This window comes from Dermochelys coriacea, chromosome 11 (assembly GCF_009764565.3).
Source record: "Dermochelys coriacea isolate rDerCor1 chromosome 11, rDerCor1.pri.v4, whole genome shotgun sequence".
In the NCBI taxonomy this organism is placed as follows: Eukaryota; Metazoa; Chordata; order Testudines; family Dermochelyidae; genus Dermochelys; species Dermochelys coriacea.
This window is the reverse complement of record NC_050078.2, coordinates 11,155,830-11,168,705: the sequence shown is the minus strand read 5'-3', so window position 1 is coordinate 11,168,705 and position 12,876 is coordinate 11,155,830. Positions and strand designations below refer to the sequence as shown.

General features: G+C 43.5%; 1 protein-coding gene across 1 annotated transcript in view; it reads left to right on the top strand.

Annotated features, from left to right (window-relative positions):
• ADCY5 (adenylate cyclase 5) overlaps positions 1-12,876 on the top strand; it is a 358,907-nt gene that overhangs the window by 336,075 nt on the left and 9,956 nt on the right. Inside the window, exons 17-21 of the mRNA XM_043504850.1 lie at positions 5,033-5,059; positions 5,903-6,035; positions 9,146-9,409; positions 9,800-10,004; positions 10,780-10,904. Of these exons, the coding sequence (XP_043360785.1) occupies positions 5,033-5,059; positions 5,903-6,035; positions 9,146-9,409; positions 9,800-10,004; positions 10,780-10,904 (754 nt within the window). The remainder of the gene's footprint in view (positions 1-5,032; positions 5,060-5,902; positions 6,036-9,145; positions 9,410-9,799; positions 10,005-10,779; positions 10,905-12,876) is intronic.

The following is a 12,876-nucleotide window of genomic DNA, read 5'->3' as shown; positions in this document are numbered from 1 at the left end:
CTGGCCATTTTTTTGTTTTCTCTGCCGCTTTTTGGGGGGCAGGGGGCTGAAATTGTTTGGTTAGCAAAATGCCTAGGGCTGCTCCTACACATGTTGCCCAAAGAAGCGCATCTATCAAACGATCCTGCTTGGTCTGTATTACCTACTTGTTCCCATGATTAATTACCACTCCAACAATTTTTGTGTTATCTGCATACTTCACGTGCAATGACTTAATGTTTTCTGCAGATCATTGTTAAAAATATTGAATAGCATGAGGCCAAAAACAGTCCCTCTGAAAGTCCACTAGAAACACCCCCTGCTTCTTCCAGTAGGAGTAGTGGAGGCAAACAACCGAACTAATTTTAAGATGGAGCTTGATAAGTTAATTAACAGGATTACTTGATGGTGTTTTCTGCACAAGCAGGGGACTGGACTCAGTGACCGAGAAGGTCTCTTCCAGTCCTATGACATATTCCTGTGGATAATGATTTCCCATTTACAGTTACTTTTTGTGATCAGTCAGTTAACCAGTTTTTAATCCATCTAATATGGACTACATTGATTTGGTATAGTGCTTACTCTTTTCTCAGAATGTTATGTCAAAAATCACCTTTACAACCCAAACTTTGTAATCGCATCAAAAAACAGCATCAAGTTTGTTTGACATGGCCTATGTTCCATCAAACCATGTTGACTGCCTTTAATTAAACTACCATTTTTTAATTCTTTACCAGTTGCATCCCATATTAGCCTTTCCATGATTTTGCTTGAGACTGATGTCAGACTAACCAGTCTAGTTGCCCAGGTCGTCCCATTTACTTGTTTTAAATAATGGCACAACATTCGCTTTTTTCCATTCCTCTGGAACTCCCCCAGTTTTCCCAGACTTGTTTGTGATGGTTTCTTTTTGTGTCTAGGATTGTGAGTCACCTGATTATCCCCCTTCCTCAGCCAGAGAGAGACTTGCTGATGCTAAACTGGGTGTCAGCTCCCTGACACACACACACTCTCTTAGCCACTTGAAGAGTCTCCTCAGGGCTCTGCCAGCTTACCTTTGCTTGCAGGTTAACACTTGGTGTACTTCAGTCCCTGAGCTGCTCTTCTGAAGTGTCTCCTGGTGGTGTCCAGCCCATGTCACTGGACACTCACAGTAACTATTCCCAAGGGAACAGTATATACACAGCTTCACTGACCAGGTCCCCAGCTTAGGATCAGGTCCTTTATAACACCACAGCATGGAGATATAGTGAAACAATCATAATTTATCATCAGAGATTAAGATTTAAGAGATACTGGGTAAGGTTAATGGAAACAGGAATGGTTACATATGAAATAAAAGTAACACTTCTTGGTGTCTAAACTTAACTTTAACAGGCTAAAATCCTTGTTTAAAATCACCTAAACCTTTCTCCCAGCATCATCAACCCACATGGTTGGATCCACTGTTCATGGGTCCAAAAGCCCTGTCCTTTGTGTGCCCTCCATGATGGACCAAGACGTATCCTTATCCCTTCCTCTTATTTTCCCCCAGAGTTAGTGATTTTGCCCCCACTATCAGTAAAACCCTCTTGGGGCAGGTCTACACTGAAAACTTATATAGGCATAGCTATATCTCTCAGGGCTGAGACACCCCTGAGAGATAAAGCTATGATGCCAACCAAACCTCCAGTGTAGACAGCATCATGTTGACAGACAGATTCTTCTGTCAACCTAGCTACTTGCCTCTTGGGGAGATTGATTAACTATAGCGATGGGAGAAGCCTCTCTACACTGATGTGCTAGTGGAGTGGTTTAAGTGGAGACAAAGCCTGTTTTTTCTCTGGTGCCTGTTGCCTTCATGCTGACTTCACATGTCTCTGTTCATTATTAGCATTCAGTTCTAATCAGTGAAGAGAAGCCTGTTGTGAAACAATACAAGGCTTTATTTACATGTAAATTAGCTAGCTGTACAAACACCCCTGTGCTGAGAGAGAACCTGTCCCTGCTGGTGACTCATACCTTTGATACAGTCGCTCAGGATAAATTTTCTATACATAACTTTTTAAATATCATCAGTACATACATATCACATTGACACCACCTTTCATTTGATACCTAACAAGACACTACGTGGGAATAATTTACTGCAAAAGCAGTGTGTTAGGTATAGTGAGTTTGTCAGGCCTATTAGGAGTTGCTGACACAGATCAGTGAGCCCTGGGCCAGCAGGCACCAATGGGCCTCTGTTCCACATTGTTACAAACTAACAGGAATGACTGAGCGAGCTTGGCCGAATCTTTCAATACTTATTGAATGCCAGTGTTCCTGAGAACCCCAGCCATCAGGCAGACCAAGCACTAATGTGTATATATTGCACCCATATAATACATGCCTCCTTGCTGAATCTTTTATCTAAGGACATTCCTGAAGTCTCAAGCTCAGGTAAAAAGAAAAGGAGTACTTGTGGCACCTTAGAGACTAACAAATTTATTAGAGCATAAGCTTTCGTGAGCTACAGCTCACTAAGCTCAGGTAAGGAAGTCTCCCCATGTGGTCATCTCCCCCACACACCCCACTTAACTCGTCCTACTTTGCTATGTCAATCCTCTATTAGTATGAGGTTCTCAGTCACCTTATGCCTGTGATGTGAATTAGAGCAGCTGAAGAGCTACTTTCACTTATACCCGGGGCAGGTATTGCAGGATCTGGGAGTCACACAACGAGCATCCTGATGGCCTCTTCCGTCTCTCACCACGACTATCCTGTGTCAGGTAGATCCTCGCCACAGGGGAGAAGTTACCCCCATATATATCCACTGCCCTCAGATGGGAAATACACTAACCTGGTTGAATAGTACATTTTTCTGCTGTTCCAACCGGTGCAAACGCTGTAAAATATTCCTGCCACAAAACATGAGTCTCCCTCAACCTATTAATAGAAAGAAATCATTTGTGGCAGCAGGCTTTTTTGTTCACCAGGGCTTTATTATAAATCACCGTTTCCCCTATCCCAATGATTTACAGCCAAGGTTAGTGCCTACAGTTTAGATCAGGCATAGCAATCTCCAAAGCTCCTGAATTGTGTATGCTGAGACATACAGCCTGGACCCTGTGTATTGCTGGTGTAGCAGAGTAAGTGGCTAAGAAGTCTGATATGAATAATGTGCAAGATAAAGATGTATTTATAAATCAAAATGAGAGGGAACCCTGGTCTCAATACAGCAGAAAATCTTCTGTAAGAAATAAGATTAAGGAACCAAATGTTTTTTCACTATCCTTCTTGGGTTTTGGTGGATTCTATCTCTAATTCTACAGCGATAAGTCAAATAGTCGTCTTAGTTCACATCTACACTTAAAAGTTAGGTAGAACCAGCGATGTCACTTGAGGGTGTGAAAAATCCACAGCCCCTGAGCGATATATTTGCCGATCTAATCCCTGGTGGGAAGATTTCTTCTGCCAATATAGCTACTGCCTCTCAGGGAGGTGGATTAACTACAGTGATGGGAGAACATCTGTTGTTGTAGCAAGTGTCTACACTGAAGCGCTGCTGTAGTGGTTTAAGTGTAGACATAGCTTTAGTCTCAGTATAACAAAAATTGCAGAATAGTTTAGTACAAAGTATTCAGGGATATTGTAAGGTCTCAAGGTAAGGTTATGTCCTCTAATTTGCCTGTAAAGCACAATGCACACCAGTGGCACCATAATAATAATCATTGATTTATTTCTGTGTAAATAGTTAAAAAAGAAAAGACACTTATATAGGGTGCTAGACACTGAACACTCAATTCATACTACAGCCTAGCCCCAGCAACGTGAAACAAACACTCAGACAGGAACTTGCGAGGCAACTACTCACAAAAAAGTGCCTTGCCACCCCTTCTTTGTAAGAGGAGCATACCCCCCGCCCTCTCCAACAACTCTGTTAAATGAATGTCTCTTGCAGCATACCCAGCACAGTACTAGTAATGCAAACTGGTATCTAAAGTGACCCTTAAAGTTTACTTCAGGTGTTTCTCAACCAATGTGGGACGCATATGCAGCTCTCTCTCTGTTATGTGGGCTACATCCACACAGTATATGTACTACCTGTATGTGGGCCCGAGGATGTCACATGGGCCACAGCTGTCTGCTGATTGGGCCGCAAGCGGCCTGCGGGCCACAGGTTGAGAACCACTGGCTTACTTAATAGAAGTCCCTTCTCCTGCTAATATTCATCTGTATGGTGCTGCGAGGGTGCTTTCACTAATGTTATAACACGGTTCATCGTTGGTAACTGAATGCCTTGCAGGATGGGGTGGGCAGTGCTAATGAGCTTTTAGGGGATCTAGAGATATCATACCATACCGCATGTCATGTATAGCAATCACAGGCATTCCTGCCTGAAGTATTCAGAATCTATTTGAAAATGCAATGAATGTGTATGACAAATAGAAGGAGGACTGAGGGAGGGAACGAGGGTAACAACTATACAATTATGCAGTTAACAACAGTGTGCTTATTCCTGAACCAGTGATGTCAACAGAAGGTTGCCTCCAACTTCAGTGAGTGCAAGACCAAGCCCAACTAGATCATGCCACCACATTGTCGCTACAGCGCAAATTGGTGATTCCTGTTACAATACACTGAAATTTGCAATAATGACAATCATTAAGTTAATTACCATTATTATTATCATAAGCTCCTTTTTAATATTAAAGAATTCATGAATTGGGAAGATGGATCCGGTAGTTCAGAAATGTTCTGAAACATGCACAGGCTTTTGCCAAGTGCCTTCCATTGGATTTTAAATCCTGGTTGGTCTTCTGAAAATTAATTTTCCCACTAATCTTTACACGTAATGTATGTTTAATTCACACTCTCACTTCAAGAGAAATGAATATAATAGTATCATTCTGCACCTTTCAATGTAACTACTGGCCAGTAATGAAAGACTGTTTAAAAGGATTGTAGCGCCACCCAGTGTTAAACTGCAGGACTGTAAAGTCCTCAGTGATGTCAAAAAGACTTTTATGTTACTCCTGAAGAGATCAAACCAAAATATTCACCTTAAATATGTCTGATTTTTTTCCAGTGAGTTCTCTAATGCAACATCAACATGGTAAGTTTCTTTTTTTCACATTTCATGCCCAAAATTGCCTTTTAAAATGTTCACAAAAATATAGTAGCAGCATGTTTGAGTCACAGATAGCAAGGCTTCTGCTAGTTCTTGTCATTGCTTCTATGAGCTAGCACAATAAAGTATAGATACTTCAAAGGAGCTGAATATTGACCAGGCATGTATGCTTGTTCTTGGAGTGTATTCTGAAAGGGATGATGCCAGCTAGCTACAGGTCCAGATTGTAGATTTTGTTTTTTAAAAAAGATTGAAGGTTTTACTTTAATAAATGTTTTCATAATTTTAAATTCAAAAGGGGATTTTGGGGGGGGAGGGGAGATATTTTAAAATTTCCATAAAGTGTAACTTTTGAATAATTGTAAATGAAAGAGAGAGATTGACTAGCTATTAACCACACACACCTTGGAACTGAGCAGTCTAGTTTCACTGTCCAAGCTTAATGGGGAAGGAAAAAAAGCATAAATGGTGCTAAGTAAACAAGATTTTTAAAGTTATTTCAGTTTTACCAAGTATAGTGTTATGTTAGTGGCTTTTTAGAAATGGCTTTTATATTGACAATGTCCCTTTAAGAAATTTAATCTAATCCCCAGTTTCAGATGTCATATTTGAAACCAATTATCAACTGCAAAGGTTGCAAGCGATCACAAGTATTGTTCAAATGGCGAGTCAGGAAAATTCCCTCCACTGCTCTTGCAAAACAAACATTTGGTTGCACAGTCGTGCCTTCAAGAGAGAGATGGAGCTTACAGTTATAGCTATGTTCTTCCTGGTCAGGAGCAGAGGACTGAGAATATTCACAGGCTTCTGTCTTCTCCTTGACTCTAGCTCCCAGAAAGTGTCGAGAGTGGCACTGAAGATCGTGACCCCTATCATCATAACTGTTTTTGTCCTGGCATTATATCTGCATGCCCAGCAGGTGGAATCCACAGCAAGGCTCGACTTCCTTTGGAAACTGCAGGTGGGTGGGTGCTATATGTGTTTGCATAATGCACTGAAGTTGTGTTTCATAATGCAAAACTATTCCCCTACAGTAATGGACAGTGTGCTCAAATGCCCATGAATTAGAGCTGGACATTGCCTACAATCCAACAGACCAATAATGCTCTTCACTTCTGTAGCATCTTTCATTCAAGGGTCTTAAAGCACTTGATGTGCCTTATCTACAGGGATGCTATGATGCTTAATTTATTGGGGTAAGCGTTATCTCCATTTTACAGCTGACTAAACTGAGGCGTAGGCAGGTTAGACCACTTGCCAAAGGTCACATAGCAAGGCACCATTTGTTTTCTTTAACCATGCTGCTGAATTCTGAAATTAGAGGCAGGCAGCAGAAAAAGTCTGTACAGCTTTCAAAAGTTATCTCTGCTTCTTTTGGCCCTTGATCTCTATGTAAACAAACATAGAAACCACCTCTGAAATCTAAGCAGAAACCAAGTTGGATAGGCATTAGTTTGCAGCTTTCAGAGATATGGTTGTTGGAGTTTGGGTATATTAACATATTTAGATCCTATGAATGTTTTGTGGCTTAATTTTTTAAAAAGGCTGGACAATTTTACAGTCCCTAATAACACAGCTGAGCCAGTCAGGATAATAACCAAGGTAAATCCATCAGGGCACAAGATGAATGAATGTTTGAAGGACTCACAGTGGAGTTTTCAACTTCGCTCTCACATAAAGCACTGGAGCTGGCTAGATGTTTTATAGTTTTTTCCCTTTTTCGGTCAAATTCTGGCTGCTAGTGGACTCCTGCTACCAGACTAAACAGATTAATATTCACATAGCAAGATATCACACTAATAATAATAGAATATTTACATAATGCCACATACAGCTTCAAACTTCTGTACAAGCATTAACTAATTAGTGCTCCCTTGGCATGTAGGTAAATATTGTTACCTCAAGTTTACAAATGAGGAAACAAAAGAGAGATGAGGGGACGTGCCCATGGCTGCTCCACGATTCAGAACAGAGCCAAGTTTAGTATTCAGAGTTCTCATCGTGTGCTCAGTCCTTCGATAGTGTTGCTTCTCCAGATGGATCTAAGCATTTTCCATGCAGGAAAGCAGACCTGATTGGCCCTTGTAGATTCCATGTTCCTGTTTTTCGTGTCAGACCTGGAAATATCACATTCCAGAAGTGGCCTTATTCGTATAAATCAGGTTCACAGTGTCAGGAAGCCATCATTGAAGTCCTGGTTTCCAGAGGAGTGAAAGCACACACGACCTGGGACAGCTGTTTGGTGTTGCTGTGAGGAGGGCAGTTCAGTGGTTATTGTGTATTAGCCACACGGTTCACACTTACTGCCTGTACAGATTTCCTTCCTTCTTTTTGTTTTGTGGTTTTTCAGGGGGGTGGGGAAGGAAGAAAGCGATTACCGGATGGTAGTGATGGAAGAGGCACAATATATGCCGGTCTGATACCATTCTCACAGGAGCATCTCAAGTGAAATCAGTGGAGTTCACTGACTGCAAAGCTGGTACTAATTAGCTTTACAAGGAGCACTCAGAAGGATTATCCGTGAAGTCTGAGTCATATAGTGAGCTTATACCAGGGGTCTCAAACACGTGGCCCGCGGGCCACATGCGGCCTGCAGGGCTATTTTCTGCGGCCCGCCAGCTCCCCGCAGCACCCCCGCCCCCCTAGCATTTACCTAGAGTGGCTCCATCCCTGGGCGCACCGGGGCAGGGCAGGCTCCCTCCCGCCCTGCCCCTGCGCCGCTCCAGGAAGCGACCAGGACCTGGGGGGGGGGGCAGGGGTCTGTTGTGTGTTGCCCTGGCCTCTCCTCCAGGTACCTCCCCCGAAGCTCCCATTGGCTGTGGTTCCCCATTTCCGGCCAATGGGAGCTTCAGGGGAGGTACCTGGAGGAGCGGCCGGGGCAACACACAGACTCCTGCCCCACCCCCCCTCCTCCCAGGTCCTGGCTGCTTCCTGGAGCAGCACAGGGGCAGGGCAGGCAAGCAGAGAGCCAGCCCTCCCCCGCCCCCGAACCCTCTGCTGGACCCCTCCTGCATCTGAGCCTCCTGCCGCACCCCGGACCCCTCCTGCACCACAGCTGCCTGCCCTGAGCCTCCTGCCGTACCTCGCACACCTCCTGCACCCTGAGCCCCCGTATCCCACACCCCTCCGGCACCCCGACCGCCTGCCCTAAGCCCCCTAACCCCCTGCCCTGAGCCTCCTGCCGCACCCCACACCCCTTCTGCACCCCAACCCCCTGCCCTGAGTCCTGCCACACCCTGCACTCCTCCTGCACCCCCTGGGAGGGGCAGGGCCTCACAGAAGGGGTGGAGTGGGAGCGGGGCCAGGACAGCGGGGTGTAGTGGTCGGTGCGGCCCTCGGGCTAATGTACTAGTCCTCATGTGGCCTCCATGGTCATTTGAGTTTGAGACCCCCTGGCTTATACTCTTATTTTATTGTGTCCTCCTCGTCCTATGAAAGTACATCTATCCAATAGCTTCCATTTCATCTAAATAATATTCCTAAAATCCATGCACGCTGGGCCAATGTTCAGAAACTAACACCCCTCCTCAACCCCTTCCAACCCAACCTCCCATACACTCAAACATACTCCTCCTCCTCCCCTTCTGAAAATACCTGGGAAAGGAGATAGACTTTGCAGACTGACCTGAAGGTCATCTATTCCAGACCCTGGCAGGCCAGCGCAGAGTGGGCTGGGGATTGCACTCCTATGGTGAAGATCTCTCTCGTAATATAGTAACGCTGAACAGGTTCGCTGAGAGAGCTAAAGACTAGCTTGATTTTGTGTAAGCTCAATTGTAATTACATTTCATGAGCATCCATATGTATTGGCAAACGTCATGCAAACTGAGTTTCCTGGGACAAAGGCTACAATCCTGTGAGGTGCTGATTCTACCCCAGCCCTATTGAAATGATCTCCTCGTGGGAGCTAAGCAGGCTCAAAAACAGGGCAAATGTTTACACCAAGTATAACCATGTTTCTGACGTGCATTAATATTCTGCTCTCTGGTTCTGTGAGCTCACTTTCAGTTCTCTCTCCTCCCAGGTAGTAACTAGAATGGCCATAGATTCTCTTTCTCTTTTCTCAACTAGGCCACTGAAGAGAAAGAGGAAATGGAGGAGCTACAGGCATACAATAGACGCCTCCTCCACAACATCTTGCCAAAGGACGTGGCAGCCCATTTCCTGGCACAAGAGCGGCGAAACGATGAGCTGTATTACCAGTCCTGTGAGTGCGTGGCTGTCATGTTTGCCTCCATCAGCAACTTCTCAGAGTTCTACGTGGAGTTAGAGGCAAACAACGAAGGGGTGGAATGTCTGAGGCTCCTCAACGAAATTATTGCAGACTTTGATGAAGTGAGTGAGAGATCTTTAATCTTGCTAGAGTTCTACTGCCAGAGCAAACAGAATCAGTTCAACGCTTCCCTCCTGAGAAGGAAATCAACCAGCAATGGGACCAGTCTAGTCCTCATCACACACATTCTCACTCTTTAACCTGTTTTAGGTCACTTTCTTTTCCTTACCCTCTTCTGCAGCACCAAATAATTACCCTTCCTTTGTGTATTACGTATTGTTACCTGGCTGGAGATCCATGGACTCTGACCACAGAGTCACAGACACGCTTGATACGATTTTTCATAGTGGGTATGCTATGCCATACTGTGTTGCTGTAAGGATGAGTTGAACAGCATGTATTAGTGTGCATCAAGTCTTATTCAGTAACTTTGCTCTCTTTCTTTGAAACAGATAATAAGCGAGGACCAATTCCGGCAGCTGGAGAAAATCAAAACCATTGGCAGTACGTACATGGCTGCTTCAGGCCTCAATGACTCTACTTATGACAAGGTGGGAAAAACACACATCAAAGCTCTGGCTGACTTTGCCATGAGGTTAATGGACCAAATGAAGTACATTAATGAGCATTCGTTCAACAACTTCCAGATGAAAATAGGTAACGTATTTGGATTGAGGTTACAGAATTAATTTTTATTGATGTTCATTCCAACCTGGCCACTTCATCTAGAGTTAAAAGTGCAGTTTAATTTATATTTAAAAGCTACAAGTTCGCTGGTTCCAGTGAATCCGACCTGTTGGGACAGAGAACAAGTTATGGTGCTTTTCTTTGGTGTGTCTGTCCAGTTCTTTGAGGACAAGTGTTCACATTATGAAAACCACCACTAGGATTGGCACTAGTAGGGAAGTGATGTTGGCAGCAGCAAGGCCAAAGATTGAACAGTCACAGAGGCTTGTACTGTGTAAAGGTTGAGGCATGCTGGCATCTGGGCAGGACTGGGAATCTTTCATTGTTACTGCCCCAGTACACCTGCTATGTGGACATAGACTTCAATCTCAAGGCCTGTCATTCTATCACCTGACCTGCACATTAAATTTCCTTTTAAAAACAGCAGAAGACATGAGAAGGAAAGGAATGTGACAACCCCCTAAGGTGATATTTAGGATAGGGAAATCATCAGGACTCTGTATTATCACATAGAAGACCCCGTTCTTCCCTGGGGCATATACTTCTCCCAATCTGCCCACAGCTTTAAAAAACAACATATTGCACAGCTGAAAGGTTTTATGGATTATTTCTGGATTTAGAAAGGGAAATGCCTAGCCTTGGGCCATTCATATATGTGCCTGATGAACAGCCTGCTCACATGACTCCTGGGTGATGGCGTATAGACAATGGACCTGAAGCACTGGGGTTTCTTTTCTGTTTCTAGGGTTAAATACTGGTCCTGTGGTAGCCGGGGTAATAGGAGCACGCAAACCTCAATATGACATCTGGGGAAACACAGTCAATGTAGCCAGTCGAATGGACAGTACAGGTGTTCCTGACAGAATTCAGGTAAGTTTTATTTAACATAAAACACAAAATTTATCTTTTATGGGATTTTCAATCTAACCATCTCATTTCATCACTTTATGCCAAACTTTTAGAAAGTAGGTTGAGAGATGTGAACTAGGGGCCTGAGCACAGTATTGGGAGCCTGGAATCCTGAGTTCTGATCCTGACTCATGTGGTCTTGGGACAATTCATTCATTTCCCTATCTTTCAGTTGGGGGTTAGTATGTTGTAGGGAATGTTGTGAAGATTATTATTAAAGCACAGGGCAAAGTAATACTAGAGGGCAAATTCTGCCCTGACTTACACCCCATTGAATTTATTGTTGAGCCCTGTGCAACTAGATAACACATAAAACGTCCGTTGGAGTAGTATATGGCTATGGTTCTGTTGCCACACAACCTCACTGCTAAAAAAAAGCAAGGAGAATCTTACAGCTATTTTGGTTTACTTGCCCCACAAATTTGTTTCTATGGCTACTGTTATCTGTTGTAAGCAGCATTTTCCACAAACTATGTCTTTAATTTTCTCTGTCACAATGATGCCCTGTATTCTGTGAGAGTGTGTGTACACACACACACACACTTTTTCTTCAAAACTGTAGAAGGATTTAAGATAGGCATGAGGGTGGGGACATTTCCCTAGAGAATCAGAGCTAGAGAGTAGTAGTTTTAATGTAATATTTCTTATTCTAATCAAGCTCGTTGTTCAGTGTTCAAAGAGTGACCTTTCCAGCAATTCATACAACACATACAGTCCTGTTTTCTCTTAAACACTGTTGTGTATCATCATTCCTCAGTACCATACTGCAGAGGTATAAAAATCATCAATAAGAGTAAATGATGCCAAACCCAAGTGAGGATTTTGTGCTTTTTTTCAGCTAAACTGAGAGTTAACTGAATCACTATTTATTAAAACTTTTCTACCTAAGAATATCTGTGAGCAGTTTTCTCTCTAGTAAAACAGATTAGACTAGTGACTTTTCAGCCCTATGAAGGTAGACGTGGAAATATTTAAACCCAGAGAACAGAGCATGAGAAAATGTTGTAAGGAACAATTCTGCACTGAACAGAGTCTGCAGTAGGTCAATCTGCAGTGACCATATTTTAATGAGCTGCATTGTGAGCTGATAAATAGATGGGTATGACATATATACAAACACAATACTCAAAGGAGAGGTCAGGAAATCATCAGTCACTTTGCCCACACTGATAGTTAACACAATGAGGGCAGTTAGATTTCAGGATCTATCAGGCAATGGAAAATCAATGGAATGTTGCAAGAGGATAACTGGATCAGCTTTTCTGTGTACAAATGTCAGGTGCTAGGCCCTAAACTGAAAGGATTTGGGGCTAGCTTTTCAGAAGTAGTTAGGTGTCTAGGTGGGTTTTCAACAAAGAGCCTAAGCAGGCTAGAGGTCTAACTCCCAATGAGTTTGATGCCTAAACTGCTTCTTTAGGCAACTAAACATATTTGAAAATTTGGCCCCTACCCCCTTGAAAATGTTCTTCTGTGTAATAAATGGTTATATTTGAATGGCAGCTGCCTTAAGCTGAAGAATGAAATGGGATAGTGCCTGAACAATCCTTGTGGTCTTTCACCCAATTTGATCACATAGTGTGTTTCCAGTTAGATTGTTTGCAGCTTCCTGAGAAATGACAGGAGTCGTGTATTATCCATTTAACCTATTTAAGGGTTTACCTCATAGGGGCCACAATTTAAATGAACTTCCAACCTACTTCCCTAACAGCACCCTACTTTCACAGGAACATTGCCAAGCATTGCATCTGGGTTCTAGATGCGTAGCTTAGTACTATGACTAAGGATACGAATCTGTCACAGAGGTCACGGATTCCGTTACTTCTTCTGGGACAGGGCTGCTGGAGCAGCAGCAGCTGCCAGAACAGGTGGCCAGCGGCCAGCCCCAGGGTTGCCAGAGCAGTAGCCAGCCCTGAAGCAGTGGCCCCCAAAACAA